This window comes from Nuphar pumila, unplaced genomic scaffold (genome assembly GCF_984573655.1).
Source record: "Nuphar pumila unplaced genomic scaffold, dmNupPumi1.hap1.1 HAP1_SCAFFOLD_399, whole genome shotgun sequence".
In the NCBI taxonomy this organism is placed as follows: domain Eukaryota; kingdom Viridiplantae; phylum Streptophyta; class Magnoliopsida; order Nymphaeales; family Nymphaeaceae; genus Nuphar; species Nuphar pumila.
In genome coordinates, this window is record NW_028323327.1 from 40,679 (window position 1) to 61,558 (window position 20,880).

A 20,880-nucleotide genomic window follows, 5' to 3' on the forward strand; every position below is an offset into this window, starting at 1 on the left:
GGACTGCAGCCCATGGACTTATATTCTGCAGTCTGCTCTTTAACAAACTCCATATCCCTGGCATTCTCAGCTGCAACACGGTCCAAGTCCTTTTGCATGGCCTACCTAGTGAGTATGACATGTATAAGACTGTGTTGATGACCCAGAAAGCTGAGGTCACGTTCAACAGTGCCTTTGAGACTCTGTTGCAAGCAGAGATTGCGGTCATGCAAGGAAATCATACTAAGCATCATGCTCTGTCAGTTAGGGGTGGTTCTAGACCTGTGACCAATGAACCAGTGTGTTGGAAATGCGGGAAATCTGGTCATGTCAAGCGTGATTGCCCTGATTCTGAGGATGTGACAGAATGTGATAAAAAGAAAGTGCACAAGTGCAATAATGTGAGCTTTGCACCAAAGTCTGGTGAGACTGCAAAGCCATATGTTTCACATGGTATGATAGGGGCCGCAATGACAGATGCTCAGTTCAATCGTTACATGGATAGATTTGAGTGAGCAGTCTAGATTATTAATGTGGAAGTGCGTTGAAATAGCGCTGAGTGAATGCATCTGTTCATATGCATGAAAGTATGTACCTGGTGTGTGCATGGCAGTTTGCCTGGGATTGGCGTGATATCTGCAAAATGAAGTTACTTAGACATGGTTGTTGTCAAGTATGAATGCTGAGTGTATAGGCTTATACATGGTATATGCATGTTTGAGATGCTGAGTGCATAACGTTTGCATGGTTTAGGCATTGTGAATGCATGTAGTTGCATGTCGGTGCAGAGTGTGCATTAATTTTGGAACACGGTGTATGCACGAGTGCGTTGCAAGGTGTTTGCATGGTGATTTTTGTCTGTGGGGTAGCAGTACAAGAACGTTATAAATATGGATCGATTTTGAATCAAGATCCTTGATGTTGTATGAGTGATCCCCATCTCGAAGAGGAGCTCATGTGCAGGAGGGAATGACGATCTTGGGTAGGGCTACGCCTCCAAGTATCCATTGTTCATGTTGTGAATGATACTCTGCTGTATCAGGAGAGTAGTGAATAATTTGGATTGAAGTCATGAGAGCCAGGGGAGTGTTGGAAAATATGTTGATATTCAGGGGCTCTCTAGACTGTCTATCTAGTTCGTAGCGAAGCGCCGCCTGTTTGGGGCTGACGCTTGTGAAGACACTCGTAAGGGCACTCGCAATGGCCTTTGGGGTGCTCGTAGGTCTCTAGCTTATCCACTACATTGTGGACTAGAGAACTGTATATAAGTTGATGATTTGCAATGGCATGCTCGACTTGTATTGTAACGACAAACTCGTCTGCGCGTCGCTACCGCTGGTAATGTGAATGTCATTCTGTGTATGCCATTCTGCAACACATTAAGTTTCAACTCACGTTCTTTCAGGCGAGCATCATCACGAGCACTCCACATAGCCGCATACTGATTCATTTTGCATCCTGAACTTCCTTATACGCTTGCGCCTTCACATGCGCTGCACTCTTGGCAGCAAGGGCGGCCCTGTTGTTGACAGGGGCGCAGTCCGGCTTCGCACCGAATTTCTTGTCTGCCGACGGTTTTGCTGGAGCCGAGGTGACAGCAGTAGAATCATTTGAGCTCTTAGCACGCTTTGTCACAGGTTGCACATCCTCACTGTCGTCGTCGCTGCTGTCACTGCCCTGCGACATTTTGAACGACGACTCCGATTTGCTCGCCACAGCGGGAGTGTTTGGGAACGCCAACGCCGCAGTATCATCATCAGGTTGCAGAATCGCTGATGGTGGGGGAATGGCGGGCTGCTTGTCCACTGGCTTGATAGGGGTCAGAGAGTCCTGTGAGTGCTTGTTGTCGTAGCGCGCCACGTCCTTATTCATGCTGTGGAACTTGTCGAACAGACGCCATGCAGTCCTCACATCTTCTTCTCTCGCTTCCCACTCAATGCGCGCGGCTGTATTGGACCCAGTTCCTAGCAGTTCCATCTTGTCGGAGCTGCGATCCCTGAACTTCTTTTTCAAATCCTTGTACTTATCGGCCAGGTCCTTGTACTTCCGTTTGAGCTGATCGACAGTAAACTGCTCCTTGATGGCTTTTTTGCGGGTCTGGGACTTCTTGATCTCCTCATTGACTGCCGGCAGTCGAGCAAGGAAATCAACAAGCAGCTTCTCCCAAAACGCAGTATTCTTCTTCGCCATCTTCCCGTCAAGCGCCCCACCCACAGGACGATACTTCGGATTGTCTTTCATCAAGTCTAGAAGCAATTCCTCATAATGCTTGTGCCAGTTTGGACCAGGCGGAGCATACTGACACTTCTTTCTCAAAACTACACGGAAATGAATCGCGCGACCGCCTTTATACAGATCAAAACAAATATAAGTCGACTACGGGAAAATTATCGTATGTTTTTCAAGTGTTGAACGCTGTGGTGCGCTAGCAGCGTTACGGACAGGGTTGGGCGTTTGGAACACCCGTGAAAATCGTGTTCGATATGGCTGTCTAATTTGACCCCCCCCCAGAGGGATTCATTCCTGGCACCGATATCGCGTTCGGAATGGCGTTCAGTATGGTGCATCGTCACGCTTGGATAGCTGAATCCTGACGTCATTGTCGAATATCGTGTCCATTATGGCGGTCAGTATCGCTCTAAAAACACTCTAAGTTCAGTGTCGCAAACACAAAAAGACATGCATGACGATCACGCTTGACTCACAACATTCATATGCAAGAAAATCAACGGCTCCTATGCGGGCCGGTCAGATTGGCCTGCCTAACAAAAAAGGTGCTGTTCCAATGGCGGCAAAGCCCAGAATGCCATGAGCAAGCAAGCATGCTGGAGTACGCCAGTTGTCACAAGTGCCAGGTTGCTTGCAGTCCGGTGTGACTATCCAATCATGCCTCTGATGCAATGCTGCAAAGGTAGCGCAGCAGATGTGTCATGTGTCATGCCCAGTAAATTGATCTTGACTTCTTTTCAAAACGTGGAGTCAGGATCTTCGGATATGAACAGATGGTAGAGCTTGCTGGCAGCGACAGGGCCCACATTTCTGCCACCTGCATATCACCCACAGCTCAGCACACACGATGGCTTGTCCAAGCACTGCGGTGATGTCCTACCACGCTACCTTTGCTCTGATCTTTGCCAATTTACAGGCTGGTAAATTGCAGGTTGCTTTGCTCTGTCCACTGACACTGTGCAGAACGCACAAACCCAAATCACAGAGATCGGCGCATACCGTCCGTTGCTTATGCTAGTGCTATGCAGATGGCATTGGTCAAGCTTTGTATGAAGGACGAAGTTTCGGATGTGACTCAATCACATCACATGCTGAAGCGTGAGCACATCTGGTCACTCAGGAAGGCGAACATGTCTGGCTCAAGCTATGGCCAGCACAGGTGATGCCAGGCGTTGGGGGTGACCGCGGACAATGACCACGAGACTCCTAATCAAGAATCAGAAGTAACCTGCATCTTGCTGGGAATGAGCAGGCTGCAACCAAGTGGGTGCAATGGGATATGTCAACCCAAACTGCAGGGACACCATGTCAACAAAGGATAGCGAGTTGCATTTTCCAGGATGCACAGCAGGAATACCACGGGGAGCTCAGGTCTCAACCCCCTTCGTCAGAATGTGTTCCCATTATAGTGGGGGGGTACAGACCTGAGTTTTTCAGGGAAGCGATGGGAGCGCAGGCTGCAGTTTGGGGGAGAGAGAGCATGTGCCTCATAAGGCTTCCAAGCCGTGGAAACGGCGGGAGATTGCGCATGCATCGGCGGGGCCAATGGAGCCGAGTGAGTGCAGGGCTTGAGCAAACGTGCCCTCGAGTTTTGCTCAACCCTACCTCCTCACACTTGCCGCGTACCGACTGCATTTGCTTGCTGCTGTGCTTATGCACCGTCAGCCAGTCTCCACCACCCTGAACGAGCGCAACACAACACCTCATGTGCATGTCTCCTATGCTGACAAACCTTCCACCTATACGTCTCAGCACGACCTTATAGGCGCATTGCTACAACGCGACAGCATCCACATGGATGTTGGCAACATACTCTGTCAGGAAAATCACGCAGAAGTGTAATCAAACCACGCAATCTTGCCCATTCCACGAGACAGCAATAGGCTGCACGATATACTGAATAAAGAGTGCTTGTCACAAATCTGGACAACATGAACTACGATGCCATGTTCACACCAGCTGCATTCAGGGCATCGCAGCTCACACGTGCTGAGAGACAGCTACTTGATACGCAAGATACGATTCGGACACGACAAGCAACAGCTGCTTCCAACCGCTGAGCACGTCACATGCGATGGTATGCGCGGGTCGCTCAAGACAGCCACAGGAACACCGCAGGGCAGCATCAGAAGCAGATGCTAGGCCTTCCAGGGCCAGATGGTCCATCACTCTGCCTCAGCACGGACTGTGTGATAAGGGGAGGAAAGTGAGGCAATACAGTCACGGCCTTTCGGTGTCTTAATTTTGGCGTGTGAGAGACAGTGCATTGACGGCGGGCATGGCTGTCAAGCGCTTGAGTGGAGAGGGCCCGTACCTTGTATGGTTGTCGGGCAATGGCGAGGGAGAGCGAAACAATGTGCTCAGCTGCTTGAGCTTCGTCCAAGACGTCGCGATACGAGACGCCTCTGTATTTAAAGATAAGCATCAGCAGGCGCTCCATGAGTGTACTCTTGCTCAACTCCTCCGAAGTCGATGAGCCTGCACAGCTGTGAGACTCGTTCGAGCTGTGTACAAAGTATGGTGAGCGACCGAACATGTTATAGGACGCTGATGCAGAGTCGACACATGACGCACTCATATATGCACAGTTTTTGACAAGCCCTAAGGGGTCGTTGTACCGTTGCGAGCGCGTCTTGGTTTTGTGTTACGGCCTGTGCTGTGGTGACTCGGTGTCTCTGTGTTATCAATAAACAGAAGCGCAGATATGGGCAAGTCCAAATCGGCACCTTCCCATGAAGGTCTGCTCTCATGCGTGAGAAGCCAACGCTGGAGATCTGTTCATAGTCCAACGTGCTCAATCAGACCACAGAGTCCTGCAACCCTGCTTTTGAACACCATCTAAGTAATGGTGTTCAAAAGGTTCTGTTAATCAGAACCTCTGGGAAAGCGGCATAGTGCAAAAGACCATTGACAGAGATGGTTGGCAGACCCAAGCTCGTGCAAGAAGAGAGAGACAGAGAGAGGCGGACCTGCGCGCATGGAGTTTTCAAAGCCCCGGCGTTCGCGATTCGTGAGGTATCGGTCCAAGCCTAGAAGCAGCAGACTGGTGCTGACGCTCCAAACCTGTCAGCCACGTTGCGTAAAAGCAACGCCATCTTGCTGTCGTCGGTCAGCAGCTCTGTAGCTTTCTCCGCAGCAAGGATGACAAGGACATACGGCACAGCAACCTCCGCGTTCTCCCCGGCCACCTGCGACGAGCGTGCTTACTTTGACAATCAAAGATCCAAACCAAAGAGCCAAACAAACGATCAGATACAAGTCGACTGACGTGAAACGCAGTCGAACCAACGGATCGCTTGAAGTTAGTTGCTAAAAAAAAACATGTACGGATGTGGCATGGTTGGATGCCACCAACTTCACACCAACTGCTCAGCGGCATCTGTCCAGTCAGGTGTAGCCTCCGGACAATACACGTTTGGAGGATGACAAGTCACCCCGCAAGGGCAAACAAGCGTTGCGATCTCAGCTTGTGCTGTGTTGTCGTTGCATAGTTTGTTCCCGACAACCAGGTCGACTTGCTGAATTGATTGCTCGGTGTGTGACTTGATCGCATCGAATCCAAGAGAGATGCAGCCGGTGCTTTGCCAGAACGGATTTCAACCCCCAATTTTGTCCCAAACATCATGTATTTTTGGGCATCTGGACCCACATCTCACATCGACAGGCAAAACCCTGCGCGCCGTACGAAACATCCCAAACATCAACAAGCTGCGTGACGATCCACGAGGGACTCTGTTCCATAAACGGCATCGGTCGAAACAAAGCGTACATCGAGGGAGTGTGCCGGCGCCACACAATTGCGTCCACGCCCTGGATTTTGCCCGGCTCGATGCGGAGCTTGATGTTCTCTCGTTGCAGGGCGTCCACGATTTGCCGGCCACACTTGAGCAGCACTAGGCCTGTGTCAACGACAGCCTCAATCTCCTCCAGCGCCTTGGCCCCCTTGGCACGCGCCTCGTCAGCCTTGCCCTTGGCCAGCGCTGCCTTCTGTGCTGCCTCTCTGCCTGCTTCCGCGCCTTCTCTGCTGCTGCTTGCTGCTTTTTCTCTGCTGCGGCTTGCTCTTTCTCCTGCGGGACACCTCGCTCTTGTCAAGGGCACAGTCGGCGCCGTGTGCAACTGCCTGCTTTGCTGCAGGCCAGCAACCAGAAATCATGTATTAGCAGGCGTTTGGAACCAAAAGCGATTTGCCTGGCGAAACACTGCCAACAACGCGAGCGAATGTATGCACTGAGGTTACAAACATAGCTGTGGAGATCATCGTTAGGGCACTGTCAGGCTGCTGCCAATACCACTGCAGGTGCAAATCAATATGTTCTCAGGCAAATTGCATTGATGTACCCATTACAACACTACCGCATCCATATTGATGCAACTCCAAGTATTACTTGGGAATGATTGTGAGCCTCAATCATCACGCTTGCTGGATACAGGTGGCACAGTACCAGCTTGGCAGCGTCTTTGGCTGCCTTTTCTAGGCGCTGTCTGGGCTTAGCTGCAGCTCTGGGAGGACTATCGCGCTGTGTTGCGCCTGGGGAGTTATCCAGCGAAGCAGCGAGTCCTATCTGCGCGCTGCCATGTTCAACTTGCGAAGCTTGTGTGGCATATGCTGCAGCCAGTACGTCAGTTGCGTGAGCTTGTGATGTGCTGGCATCACCTGCACGGCTTGTGCACACGCATCAGAGCCTGCATATTACCATGACACTACATGCTTGGCATTCTGCTGGGCTGTTGTGGGCGTTATGTTATCCAACTATTCCAGAGGTGTACTTCCATGCAGATGCGAGTAGATACAGCATGGTATGTTGTTATATTGTCAACAGCTTTTCCTTCAGACTGTCGTTTCTGAGGTGTCTGAGTCTCCTCCAGGCCTCTCCTACCGGCTACTGACACCGTGACCATGGCGAGTATGGCGAGGGATACACCAATAACGGCCCAGACGAGAAATGCTGACGAAATTGTTGCATAAAACCGTTTGGAAACGTGTGTCCCATGCCACTTCGATTAATATTTGAATTTGAGTGCACGGCATGCATGCAGTGACAGACCGTAATAGCTTCGAATGCAAAAGACAACGCACGCACCGTAACCGAAATTGTCGGAGCCGTTTGGAGGTTCAAGATCGGCAGCGTCAAACAGGACTGCAAGCTTCCTTCTCTTCTTCGGTGCTGAAGAGCGCGCGAAGCTTTCGCCGAACAGTGCACTTGCTGGCACCGCCTGAGCGGACGAGCCACCGCACGTCCGCTGTCGAGGCGATGATGGCTGTTCTTGGCATGGATTTTGCTGCTTGCTTGGCTGAGGGATTTCTTCATCTGCACGATGGTCCCAGGGTTGCGAACTGTTAAAGCAATGGCACATTGAGCGAAACAAAGAAATGACACGAGTGCGTTCACACCATCCGAGCACAAGTCGATGGTGTCCATACTCCTTTTTGTCCTCCGTCAATGCTTGCTAGGAACAGCCTCCGTCTGAGCTGAAGCAACAGCGCAGCATGCTCATCATAACACCCTGCTTCATACTGTGCGAGCCGGTGCTCTAGACACTAGTGTAAAGTATACGTTGCCTGGGATGTGCGAGCCCCGCATTTGAGACGACGACTTACGAAATTGGATGGCATGTGGCCAGAGGGGGAAAACCAGAAACGAGGGAAAACTCGAAGAAACTATCAGATAATTCATTGTGCAGAGCCGTCCCCTGACACAACCACCACCCTTGATTGAGGTGACTGGTTTGCCTTTTGAGCGCATACGGGTAACGCACTCTCCAAGCATGTGCATCTCGTGTATCTTTCGTCAAAAGTAACAGTCCATTTGGGAATGCCGCACACGGCCGTGAGCATAGCAGCAAGGTACACCATCGTACAAGATGGCTAGCCTCCACTTGCAACTCAATCATATCTCATGAACAGCTAGATGTTGTCTGTCAGTTGAAAGCGCTGCACTTCATTATGGACGCGGCCACTGCAAATGTCCAAGACATGTCACTGTGCGACAATCTGTTCAGCTTGCCAGCAGCGCAAGCGTGCGAGCTAGCGAAAAGCACATGTGTTGGAGGTAAATTCATCTGAAGTCTTCCTTTGACATGTTTCATTTCTCGAAATATCATCAGGGATCACCAGCGTGGGTTCACAGGCACCGCGCAGACGGCATCAGGAAAAGGCGTCGCAAATCGAAGTACTTGGTGTTCGTAGCTCACACCTTGCATCCTTCCTTTCACATACCTGAAATTCGGGGTTTTGCAGCTGCATTCAATTGCTATGTGTCTCATGCTACTTTGCATCTGTGTGTAGCCTGTGTCTGTAAGAACGCGTTGTGCACCCAAAGGCGAGAGCTGCTCTTGCAGGGGGATTCTTCAACTACAACAGAATTCTGACCTGTAACATGGGTACCAGTGGATTCATGACCTTTCTGTTTTCTGTGCGCCTCCCTTTTCTGTGATGCGCAACGATATTGAGTGTTTTCCACGGGACTGCAAGACATGACACTGGAGCGTGATTGCACGCTCGATTACAACCATTCGGTTCCTGAAAAAAACAACTTCGTGTCATGACTGGCCTTGGGCGTGCACATCGTAAAACATCTTCTGAAAGAACCTTGTGTTGATACGTCCCGCAACGTCAAAGCTGGGCGTCCATTTCTGTGAATGACGTGCTCGACGAGTCACCGCTCACCGAAGATACAGATAGGAAACGTGCATATGCATGGATTTGCGTGATCATGGAGCACACAAGCACACTGTAAACCCGATCCAGCTGCATGACGTGAACGAGGCAAACGCAGGTTTTGCTGGTGATATGGCTGGGGGCGCTCTTTGTGAACGTCTCTCATATCGCCGAGGCATTCTTGGCGCCTGTGCTGCTGCGGTTAAGCACCCAGCTGCACTGCCCCCCGAGACTGACAGCCGTTACATTCTTAGCATGGGCGAACGAGGCCCCTGATATGAGTGCCAACGTCGCCGCGATTCGGCGAGGCCGATATCACATGGCACTCGGAAGTTGCGTAGGCGCAGGCATGATGGTGGTCTGCGTCATCGGCGGCCTGCTGATCCGCATGGCAGATGGCAAGATGAAAGTCGGGGGAGCCATGGTGCGGACTCGTCAACAGCAGGATTTTGTGAACATAGCAAAGACTGAGGCACAGTACCGGAGCAGGTGATAAATGTCTGCCATCAGATTGACATTATTTCACACACATCCAAATGCAACAGAGACCTTCTGTTGAAGGTTTTTACAGAGCACATGAATTGGTCGTCTTGTTTTCCCATGCGTATACTCGCTTCACTGTGCGTGAAAGTTCCATCCGATCGTAACCGGTCGTTCGTTGAGTGCTCCTGTAATCAGGTAGAAGCTTGGCCATCACTGGCTAGCTAAATTATGGCAACATAGCAAACATTACCTTGCTGCCGTATCGTTTGCAATCAGGCAACCAGCCGCTCAGCAAGTAGACAAGCCAGATGCCATGCATGCAGCAAGGAGCTGAGGGCACGTGTGTCATGCTGCAGGTGAGGGATATCACGATGTACATGCTGGCAACCGGCTTGCTGCTTCTGACTCTGAGCTCCCGCAGCATCACAAAGGCCTGCATCATCATCAGCATCGTCGTGTACGCTAGCTACTTGCTCATGGTCTTCATCGCAGACTTCCATCACCGAGGGTGGCTGCCGCACCAGCGCAGGCGTGCCGGCAAGGGCGCCCGTGCGCCCACCCGAAGGCGCGGCAGGTTCACCGCGCTTCTTGGGCGTGGCCGCATCATTGGCTTCGACGTTAGGAGCAAAATGACCCGTAGCGCCAAGCGCTGGGCAAAGGTGCGGCAGCGGGTGACGCGCTCGTTCGTTGTCCGAGTCAGGCGCTCACTCAAATCCCTCGGAGTCACCCGCAGCTCCACCCGCAGCCCCACGCCCGCCACACCGACTGCCTTAGTCACATGGAAGTGCCGCCCTTTTGCGGCGCCATACCCTCTCGAGGCTGCCCTGCCCCCGTCAGCATCCCCCCAATCCGTCGCCGTGGACATGAGCGGCGAAGACAAATATGCTGCAAAAGTCGCTTCCGACGGGGGTGAAGGGCCTTCCGCTCTGATCAAGACATCATCAGGTCCAGACGAGCCAGGCCTTGAGCGCCCCGCAGACCTGAATAGCTCGGCACCCGGTCATGGAGGGTTGCGCAAAGACGCAGGCTTGACGGTCACCGTGCCTGTTGTCGATGACTCCGCCCCCCCGCGTAAGTCGCCGCTCGCCGAAAGCGGCCGAGTCGGCGTTGCAGCCGGAACGACGTTTGTGACTAACACGCTGCCGCCGACGGACGCTCAAGCTTTCTTCATGCAGGTGAAGAGCGTGATCATGGTGTTTCGAGCGGCATGGGCCTCCGTGGCAGCCCCGCTCGCGTTCCTGCAGCGCATCACGATCCCGATTCCGCTGCACCCTGACGCAGACCCTGCCAACCCCGCGCAGAAGATCAAGTCCTCCTCCAGCGACATGCCATGCGTGAGCCACTTCAACGGCAAGCTGCTTGTCATTGCGTGCCTCTCGTCCCAGGTGCCTGCACTCTACTTCCGTGATTCGATGTCATTTGCGGCGTGGCTGGCGGTCACTGGCACGTGGCTGCTGTTCGTCGTCGGCGCTACCGCAATGATCGGGACGATCAGGAAGCGAGAGATGACCATGCATGGGCCAGTCGGCGCAGATATTCAGATGGTCTCGCTGCACAACCCCGACGAGCAGATGGCGAGGATTGAGCAGCACACGGGCCTTGCTAAAAATGCAACGGATGCAGCGGCAATGGAAGCGGACTTCTGCATTTACTCGTCCGACGACGTCCATGACGGGATCCTTGGAGAGCATTTCCTCTCCAGCTCCCCCCCTCCAACGTTACAAAAGCAACCGCTTCCAAAGGTGTGTGTCCATTCTGAGCCGCTGCTGGTTTCTTGTTTGCTACCCCTTCATTCGTGAGGGCAACCGCCTGCACGTGAGCGCGGCAAGATCCACAGAGAACCCACCTACACCACACAGCACTCCCACGAAGAGAACTTTTTACACCACAGAGGCCTATTGTGAAGATGATATAGGGAGGTGCGAAAATAGAATTCGCACCTCCCTATACAATCAAAGCGTCACGTCAGACATCACACACTGGAAACCGATTTGCCCTTGTGTGTCAGATTGTACATGACATAAACAGACACAAAATGATCTATCAGCACGTCTCATCATCCAACACGCACCTGAAAACATTCCAGCAACTGGCCCTACTGTGTGCACAAGCACCGCCCCTCACGCTGTTAACACAAATCACCGCTTTGCAGGTCGCGGTTGCCTACGACAAAAATGCAGACTCAGATGCAAAGACGCTCACCGTCCTCCTCACCGGGGCCTTGCTTCTATCGTTTGGGGTGGCCGTCTTGTGGATTCAGATGGTGGCGGTTGAGCTGGTCGCAGTGCTGGAGATCTTCGGAAACATATCTGGCATCGCTCACGATATACTTGGAAGTACCGTTCTTGTGTGGGGTGCGTGCTGTTCCTGTCCTCGCTCCCTGGCGTAGGAGGATCAATGCAGCTCAGTATTGCGTTGAAAACGGACGCTGGCATTGTCATGGGACCCGACTCCCAAACGCTTTAGGCCAATTCTGAGTATTCAGTGAACAGGGGAGTGCGCTTGGGCATTTGGATGCCAGTGAATTGTGGCGTCAGCCATGTGAGAGCTCCCAATCATGCCTCGTGGTGTATTTTACAGCAAACGACGATCTGCCATCCACAGGCCCTGACCTGCGCATCCCCTGAGCTACGTTGCCAGAAATAGGAAAGAGCCCTGGCAAAGCTACCCTACACAGGATGTTCAATCAGAAAACTGCCAGAAGGAGGCGTGGAACCTTTGTGTGGCACTCTGTAGTAAAGCATGACCTGGGTAAGACTTATAACCTGGATGAGGCAGAACCTGAGTGGCCAGACCGTTCTCAAGAGGCGGCCCCATGTGCAGGGAACTGTCTTGGAGACTTTGCGTCGAGCATGGCTCTGGGCAAGTCATCCCAGATCAACACGGCCATGACGGCAGTCTACGCTGGACCTCTCTTCGACATTCTAGTGTCACTTCCTGCCGGGTTTGCGTACTGGATGAGCGAAGCTGGCCGCAGTGAAATGCCTGTCACGTTGACTTCCTCCGTCCTTGTGGGTTGCGCATTGCTGATTGTGCATGGTGTCATCACCCTGGCTGCCGCCAGTGCATATGGCGGCCGCCTTCCTCACTGGCTTGCACAGCTGGCTGGGTCACTTACGCCGTGTACATGGTCATCACCGTTGGGTTCCTAAACCCCGCTGGACAATGATGAAGCGTACTGCTGTTGGCCTGGTCATTCGGTCCGGTGATGAGTCGCAATTAGGTGTATCACCTCATAGTGTGCATGGCACGGTGTGCAGCACCACGTACACATGCTTACAAAACCGTGGAACCAGCAGAAGATTACAACTGATTTGGGGTTAGGGATTTTCTGTCTGTGAACTGTCCTTTGACAATTGTAGCACCTCACCTCAGAATGGTATATTTGATATGCCCCAGCAGCATTGTACAGGTGAAGCTCGACAAGAGGCCGAAATGCCAACGTTGTTTGTTCTTATGCATTGAGTACTGTCATCATTGTCACCGTTCAAGGAATGTACTCATTGGATAAAACCTGATTCCTTGTAAGGCTGTTTGCACGTCCCTTCAGTGAGGATGGTTTGTGTGCTGCCAGTGTTTGAATACGTGTGCCAACATTCAACATCATTTCGCCAGATTCACAACATTTACACATCTGAGGCCGACGATCTCAATCACATGCAAAACATTCAATAGTCCAGCATGCAAAGCAAAGCTACTCCTTGCAAGATCCAGTTGTCCTCATTGGTGCCCTCTTTGATGGCCAGAGACACATACAGAACAAAATTGGTAGATTGACCGGTCGTGCTCAATATACCCGCCCGAACAGAGGTCTTGTACAGCGACACGCGTACTCCCCAGCTGGGAACTCGTAGTCCTTGGCTGGATTGAAGTGGATGATGGGAAGAGGTGCATACATGACACCCGGCATGGCATCATCCAGTAGTGCCTTTTCATTATTCCACCGAGCTCCATCAATCCAAAGTCCATCTACAAAGATACCATCCTCAGGACCTTCCTCCACCTGCAGCACATACGGCAACAAGCATTAATAAAGTGCACTCAAAGGGATGGAATCTTAGCTGTGCCAGAATCAGGTTGGTTTGATTTACAAACCTCTCGCACGGCACGTCGAGTTTGAGCAGAAGTCTGATGTTGGTTCTGGCCTTTGGGTGGACGTGCGATTGATATTCGTTGAGCACAAGGCACGAAAGCAAGGTATTGTATTGATAGGTTCTCTGTCTAGCGTGCGCTATGACAAGCCTAAAGCTAAAAGAACGTGTCACAGGCCTCCTGAGTTGGGGCTGTAGAAATCAAGCAGCCGGACTGTGAGGGAAATTGGTTTGTAGTCGCTGCGTTAATTCGCTTCGTGCCAGGCAAGTGAGCGGCCAATCAGGAGTGCATGCCTGATGATGATATTAATTTGATGTGTTTGAGGCTTAATAACATTTTCAAAAGTTACACCTTCCCGAATTGGGTGTGTTTTGCTTTGCTGCACGCACAGTGGAGTTTGTGCAGGCATCATTGGTGGGGAAGGAGAATCAAAGGGCGTAAAAGAATGCGGCAGTTTCATCTAGACATCTCTTACAATGCGCATGAGCTGTGCTCGAGCAGCACCAAAACAGACCCTGTCATGATTCTCATAACTTCCTGTCATTTCCTTTGTTCTATTCCGTCAAAAGTGCCTTGTAACTTGGTGGAACTAGATCACGAAAGCAAACGTGCACGTGTGTGCCTATGAAAGAATGTGACTCATTCTGGTGAGTTTACGACATCATACCTGATCAACAGTGTCGAACGTTGTCATAGAGAATTCGAAATTGAGGGAGTCAATTGCGATGCTGTACTTGCGTGCATGCATTTGCAGAACGCCAGTCATGAAGCCCTGAGGGAAGAAGAACCCTGGCAGCCAGAAGCACTTGGGCACCCCTGTTGTCAGCCAGCTGCTCATGAACGAAATCCTCCGCAGGTAGTCCTGGAACCATGAGGCCAGGGGCTTCAGCGATGGAAACGCTACCTTGGCCCACAGAGCTGGCACCTGCAAACACACGACCTGTTACATGTTGTGGTGTGCACTAAACTACGCAGAACTTCCGAGACCATGCAGGGAGGCTCGTCAAGGTGCTGTTCCCGCTTGCCATCCATCGATACCATTCAACCATTGTCAGATAAGAAACCTGGACGGCGATGAGGATGCTGAGGTGTATGCTTACAACTCAACTGCATCCATATGGATACCTGGGAAAGAGCTGTGCAAAGGAGGTGTGGCAAGAGGGGCAAATTGAGGCCTGTCTTTGTAGTCCCGCTGCAAAGCTGATTTGCAACTCACCAGACCGTGTGATTGGGTCTTGATGCCCAAAAACATGAATTGCATATAAGGGACACTTATCGGGGTCCAAACCCAATCTGGCGAAGTACTGGCAACTCGCCTGAAGAAGGGATGTGCGGGACTAATGACAATCAACCCCCTCATCACGGCATACTCTCCTTCACACACCCTAGTGACAATCTTGCTGGCAAACAGCATGACCATTGCTCATACCAATATGCAACCACAAGGGAAGCTAAAAACGGGGTGCAGCACTGCCAATTGTCTGGCAAAAACACGAGAGATCTTGCTGGAAGAAATCGGCAGCGAACCTGATTGCCCAGCAGTGACTGGAACATCAGTTCCAAGTCGCCGCTCATGACTACCAGGCCCTTGATGGCTTTCTGCAGCTCGGCGAGCGAGCTGAGCATCTGAGAAGTCAGCCTGTTGAAACGGTCAATCTCTTGGCTCAGCACAACACTGAGGCTATTAAGCTGCCCAGTGCTGGTGCGGTCAAACAAGCCTTGCACTGCGTTGCTTGTGTCCATTACCTGCATGCTGCTTGCAAGAGTGAGCAACATTTACTCATGTTTGCATCCCTCAATGTGACATATCCAGCACGAGTGTTTCCCGTACGATTCCAGCGCGAGTGATTCCCAAGTAGTTGTCGGAGTTGCCAATGTCCATGTTGATGCGGGGGCTATGTAAGAAGATGCATCATCATCAGTGAGCCCATCGTGTCACGAGGAGCAGGGAAGACGTCAAACCTGATCTTATGTGGTCCCAAAGAAGTAGAGCTTGTTTGTTCGTTAGTATCCACATACGAACGCAGCACAAATCTGCTTTTATGTGCTGTTCAGCTTTGTCTGCAAGACAGGGGACGTACCTGGCAATGACTGCGTCATTGTATTGTGCTAACAACAACTGAACTCCTGAGCTGGCGGTGTCTGGATCAGTGAGTGACAATGAGGGGTGAACAAGAAGCAAGAAAATGATGAATGCTACACAATTCATCATTTTCAGGGTGGGTGGGTGGCTTCAACCGAAAGACGGCGAACCCAAGTGTTTGCTGCCCGGTTGAACCAGACAAGATGCGTGAAGTATCGAGACTGGCGACTGCTGATGAGCATTTCGAAATGCGAAACAGCCCTGCTTTCAGCAGGCAAGCGATGCTCTCGGGCTACAAACTCTGTGACTCAGACCGAGTAGGATTGCGTACGTCACTCACTGCTTGCGCACAGCTGACACAGAGCTACGATTATATTCCACATAATCGTGCAGCAAGTTGGCGGCCGGAGATTGACTATGGTATGTTCATACGTTTCCACTTTCTGCTGAAGCTGCTTTTTTCCGTGCAAACGCTTTCGTATGCTCAAACACTACTTGAAATGTCTTTCCAAGCAATTCTGGGCGTTGCGGTGCTTTCTTCTATTGGAGGTTTCCAAACAGCGTTCCTTCACAACTCATAAGTGACAGGATTGCTCAGCGGGGTTCGACCCCCCTGTTCCGTCCCAAATAATCATTATTCGCAGGCATCTGAGACCTCAAAGCAAGCAGTCTGGCAAAGTACTGTGATCGCTGCCTGCGCACCTGCGGCACTTGAGACTGCAGCATGACCGACATGTCCAAAACGATCGTCTCAGGTGACTTTCCGCTGACAGACCCCGTCACACGCGGCTGTATCGAAAGGACATTATCCAGGAGCTTGCGAGTCTCCTGTAGCTGGAACTTGATGTTTGCGTTGGGGTGCATTCCGAACACTTCCGGCGCCTCCGACAACGGAAGGCTGCGGATATACTCCCTGACATCGTCCAGTGTGCTCTCCTCGGTGGAGGGGGAGTAGTAGACGCCAGAAGGAGTGAACTTGTAGTCAGCGTCCAGCACCTTTGGAAGGATGTACTGCCGAAGGATCGACATCAAGCACCGCCGGTCGTTATCGTCCGTGACGCGACCGCCGTAGTTGATGTGGCCGACTACATACTCGAGGGCGTCCCATGGAATCTGCTCCTTGTCCTCGAGAAACATGCGCAGAGTCATCTGCGAGCACTCCAGGTCGGACTGGTTGAACTCGTAACGGATATTCCAGCCGATCGGGCCAAACTTTCGACGCTCCTGGATCACCGCGTGGAAGAACGAGAGACTGAACAGCAGCTTCTTCCACGCACCGAGCTTTGCAGCAAGCCCCTGATACGTTGCCTCCGTCATGTCATTGAAGCTCCGGTTGATGTTCGCTTTGACGCCCTTCGGCGGCTCGTTTGTGAGCTTGACACCGTTTTGAAGCACGAGAACCGGGAAGATCGCTGTTGGCATTGAGGTCAGCCAGAGGCGGAAGTCCTCGTGCACACCCGACATCTCACGCCCGATGTCCTCGACGATGCCTTCGAGCTTGAGCATCCAGCTGCTCGCCACGTGGCAATTCTGCAGGCATACCCAGTCGCCAACCTTGCGCGCTTGGTCGATCATCATCTCAGCGATCGGACCCTGGCCCTGTCCGAGTGAGATCATATGCAGCCGCTCTCCAGGGCTCCACCCTTTTGCGTCCGCAAAGCGCTGCAGCATTGCGGTTGGGTCCGCGCCGGTGGACAAGATGAAGATCACAGGCGTTCGCGAGGTTGTGTCAGGGTACACATCCTCCAGCCGCCAAGGGGGGGGCTCTTTGAAGTCCGTGCCCTGCTGTTCGCCAACATATTGTGCGATTCCGAACAAAAGCTTCTCCTCTCGCAGCGCTTTCATGACAATCAGCCGCAGGAAGTCGCGCGCCTTCTCCTCCCACTCGCCCGGCAGAGGAGTGTCTTGAGGTTCCTCCGAGGTGGCCCACTTGCTCCAGGCATCGAGACTCCCGGAGATGGCTGCCGCCAGGCCCTTGAGGGCCGGTATGGTCTCGTCCATGTACAACACCTCCTGCCACACCCGCGCAGACAGCCAGTCTGCCTGCGGCTGGTTGGTGGCGTTCACCACACCAGTCGGTCCCCGAACAAGGTACGACCATTCCTGGACACCATCCCACAGCACTAAGCAATGGCAAATGTAGCATGAAAATTTCACGCATGCGCATACTTGAGGATGGTGCTTCTAATCAACAACACTACCGCATCCACATGGACATCGGCGACTCCAAACGCATGCATCAGCAAAGAGATGCAAGTAACGTGGCTTTGCTTTTCACGCTCTAGGTACCCTACTGACCTAAAAAACCAGTCAGTTATCCTAGGGTTGAGGGGGGGGGGCTTGGTAGCAAGACTACGTTTTTATGGACTACAAGAGGGAGGAGGAGGACGACCGAATGCAAACGCGCCCTCGCTGTGGATCCTGGCACTCAGCTCTGGTGAGTGAGAGTCTTACCGCAGCAGAGATGATTGGACCGGACGTCTCATGCCGTCTAATCGCCGTCGTGAGGAGGAAGGAGAATATGAGCTTGTGCTCTTCAAACAAGCCGCGCTGCACGTTGTTGTAAATGAACGTCGTTGCGTAGGTGCTCAGGTGCGTCAGGCGTTCAGGCACGTCAGAGCTTTTCTCGCTCTGGTCAATGCACAGGAGGAACAAGCGCGTGAAGAAGAGGAGCGAGTATTGGTACATAGGCGAAATGAGTGCGAGGTCGGCAATGACAAAGTACAGAATGGAGCCTCGTGTCGCGGCCGGGCGGTAATTTTCACGCGTCTCGTTGATTGATCGCTCCGTCACTTCAGCCTCTTTCACCCTGCCCTGGATCATCCCTGATGTCACCTGCGTGTTGACATGTCACTTTATAGTCGCACTGTCACTCACTGTTCTAGACACTGCCAGGAGTTCAGTTGTTGTTAGCAGACTACAATGACACAGTCATTGCCAGGTACGACCCTTGTCTTGCAGACAAAGCTGAACAACACATAGTGACTAGAACTATCTTGCTTGTTGCTGGGAGTAACTTACCACGAAGATGCTGTATGAATGCTCAGATAACACCGTTCTCGTCTGAGAATCTCTGATGGTGGAGATGGTGGAGAGCTCCCACATGCAGGTGTGCCTTATTGCTGAGCACCCGGGGACCACAATGCATCCAACACGAGTGACACTTGCTCGGTGTGAGTGATGAGGCTTGAAAGGTTGCTCAGAAATGCCGAGCATGGATCGCACGCAGCCCTCATCGGTTGTTGGAAATCGGCCCACAATCAGAAACATAGCACGACTGACACAATGCATCCATCAGGGTAAAACAAAAACCGCATTACAGATCAACCAGGCCAGTGTTTTGTCAGAACAAGATCCCATTTCTGTCCCCAAAATTCATGTATATCCAGGCGCCTGGACCCAAACACACTCGGCCTGGCAAAACACTGCACCGAGCACATGCGCCTGCAAACAAGGGGGCACCTTCGAATTGTTGAGGGTATTGATGAGGTCGGCGTCATCCAGGATGTTGCCATGGGACTCCTTGAGAAGCTTGAGGATCTTGTCTTCGAGGTCCTTCAGCTGCCGTTTGTCGTTTGATATCGATACCACCAGCCGGTCTTTGGCCTCCAAGTCCGGCCGCTCCTTGCGAACGACATCTCCTAGCAGCTGGTCCTCTAGGCCTTTCATCGTGACAGTGAAGTTGATGATTGTCACCTGCAACGCCAACAGGTCCGTCAGACCCTATCGATAGCCTCAACAGCAACAGCAACTAACGAAGCAATTCAAATCTTGTATGTGGCAACAGGCGCCCAATGCCACTGATGCCATGGTTGATATCGCTTGCTACATAGCACCCTTTCCCGGTGCATATGCCAACACAATGACTCGTGTTTCGCTGAGGAGAACCATGTGCATTGCATACACTTTGAACATGGCGATGTCACCAGGCAAGCATTGGACTGTTTGAGCTGCAAGCAGCAGATAAGGGCGCATTTCAGGCACACGCGTCTTCGGAAACGCTTGTGATTGAAATGCATCAGCACTTCAGAGTGCTTATTCCGCATGGCAACTCGTTCGAGGGTCATTAGTTCAGGTACTGATGATGCAAAGGGTCTGGTGGGACTACGGGTAGAGTTGCAGAGTTCACCTTGATGCAGACTTCGGGAAGGTAGTGCGGGTTGGCCATCTTGGTGGTGATGTAGAACTTGAAGTTTGGATCGTAGTCCACGTCAGTGTCCCCAAGCCGAATCAGCATTCGGCCGCCCTGGTTGAAGATTGCCTTGGTTAGCAGTGGCTCGAGGGCGGGGTCCAGCGCCTCCCCAATGTCCTCTATCAAGACTGGGCTACCCACGCGGATCGCGTTTTCCAGGGTTCGGAGGAACGTGCTATCTGTGAGCTTGATCGCCCTCAAGCCGTTCTTTGCCTCCATGTTCTTGATCCAGGCGTTTGCTTGCCCTTGCGGGTCGATCATTAGGGGCCACCTCTGACCGCGTTTCACAAGGATTCCATTGTCGATGGACACATCGTCCGTGGGCAGACCCCAGATGTTCCACTCCCTTACCTGCAGACGCCCTCCAACGTTTGCCTGCTAGGCGCCCAAATACCCACAGGGTAACACTTATTTAACAGGTAGTTCATACCCGTAAAAGACCCCACGACAGCTGCTGTTACCTTGCAAAAGTGTTCTTTTTTCGCTGGCATTGACATGGCGTTTGCCTGCATCAGAGCCAAAGGCCAATCCTGCGCCCAAGCTCACTCCTATGATGGTTGTGCTTACGCAGACTGATAATGTATCGTTTCTAGTTCTTTCTGTTACCTATGTGAGAGAATGATGTATCATTTAACAGCACTACCACACTCACAGGTACATTGGCACAACTCCAACGAACTGAAACGCCTCAACTTGAATGTGTGTGTGATAGGTTTGCTGTAGACATTGGATTTCGTACTGCTGAGTGTCAACGAGCTTACAAAGCATTGTACAGCGACTGAATCACAATCTGCTCGTCTTTCAAAACCTGCTCAAGTAGGGCATGAAACGAAACCTGCAGAGTCACCAGTGATCACCAGTGGACCAGGGTTGGTTGTCAAATTGTACGCAAACAAGCAGCTCTTCACACACACCTCAACAGGAGAGGCCAAGCAGCCCTTTAGCGTGACGCCGTCGGTGACAGGGATGCCCAGCTCTTGACACTGCGCAGTCCACTGGTTGACAAGCTCCTGGCGGTAGGGTCCAGTAAATGCACCGTAATAAGCAATGCACGCCGCAGAAATGAACACATCGCCCACAAGCAGCTCGATGTCGTCGCTGAGTTTGTCGGCGGACTGCTGCCAGCGCACACCCTCGTCGCCCAAGGCCGTTGTGAGCTTGCCG

The 20,880-nt window shown here is 52.1% G+C and overlaps 2 protein-coding genes across 2 annotated transcripts; both read right to left on the reverse strand.

Moving 5' to 3' along the window:
- Positions 1-13,136: 13,136 nt before the first annotated feature.
- On the reverse strand, positions 13,137-15,217 carry LOC149810293 (uncharacterized). Its single transcript, XM_089994309.1, has 3 exons — positions 14,969-15,217; positions 14,109-14,366; positions 13,137-13,352 (listed from the first exon to the last, which is right to left on the reverse strand). Exons 1-3 carry the CDS (start codon positions 15,215-15,217, stop codon positions 13,137-13,139), a joined length of 723 nt encoding a protein of 240 aa, XP_089850435.1.
- A 901-nt stretch (positions 15,218-16,118) lies between these two features.
- Positions 16,119-20,831, reverse strand: LOC149810294 (uncharacterized; the record flags this gene model as incomplete). Its single annotated transcript, XM_089994310.1, has 7 exons — positions 16,119-17,627; positions 17,979-18,359; positions 18,546-18,801; positions 18,934-19,247; positions 19,654-20,091; positions 20,212-20,322; positions 20,574-20,831. Coding segments are annotated over 7 exons (3,267 nt in total), but the record flags the coding sequence as incomplete, so codon positions are not given.
- Between the last annotated feature and the right edge of the window lie 49 nt (positions 20,832-20,880).

Coding starts and splice junctions, on each gene's coding strand:
- LOC149810293 (XM_089994309.1), bottom strand. CDS start 15,217: ATGTTGCTCACTCTTGCAAGCAGCATGCAGGTAATGGACACAAGCAAC. Junction 14,367..14,968: donor AGTCACTGCTGGGCAATCAG/GTTCGCTGCCGA, acceptor GTGTGTTTGCAG/GTGCCAGCTCTGTGGGCCAA. Junction 13,353..14,108: donor CGTTCGACACTGTTGATCAG/GTATGATGTCGT, acceptor TATGTGCTGCAG/GTGGAGGAAGGTCCTGAGGA.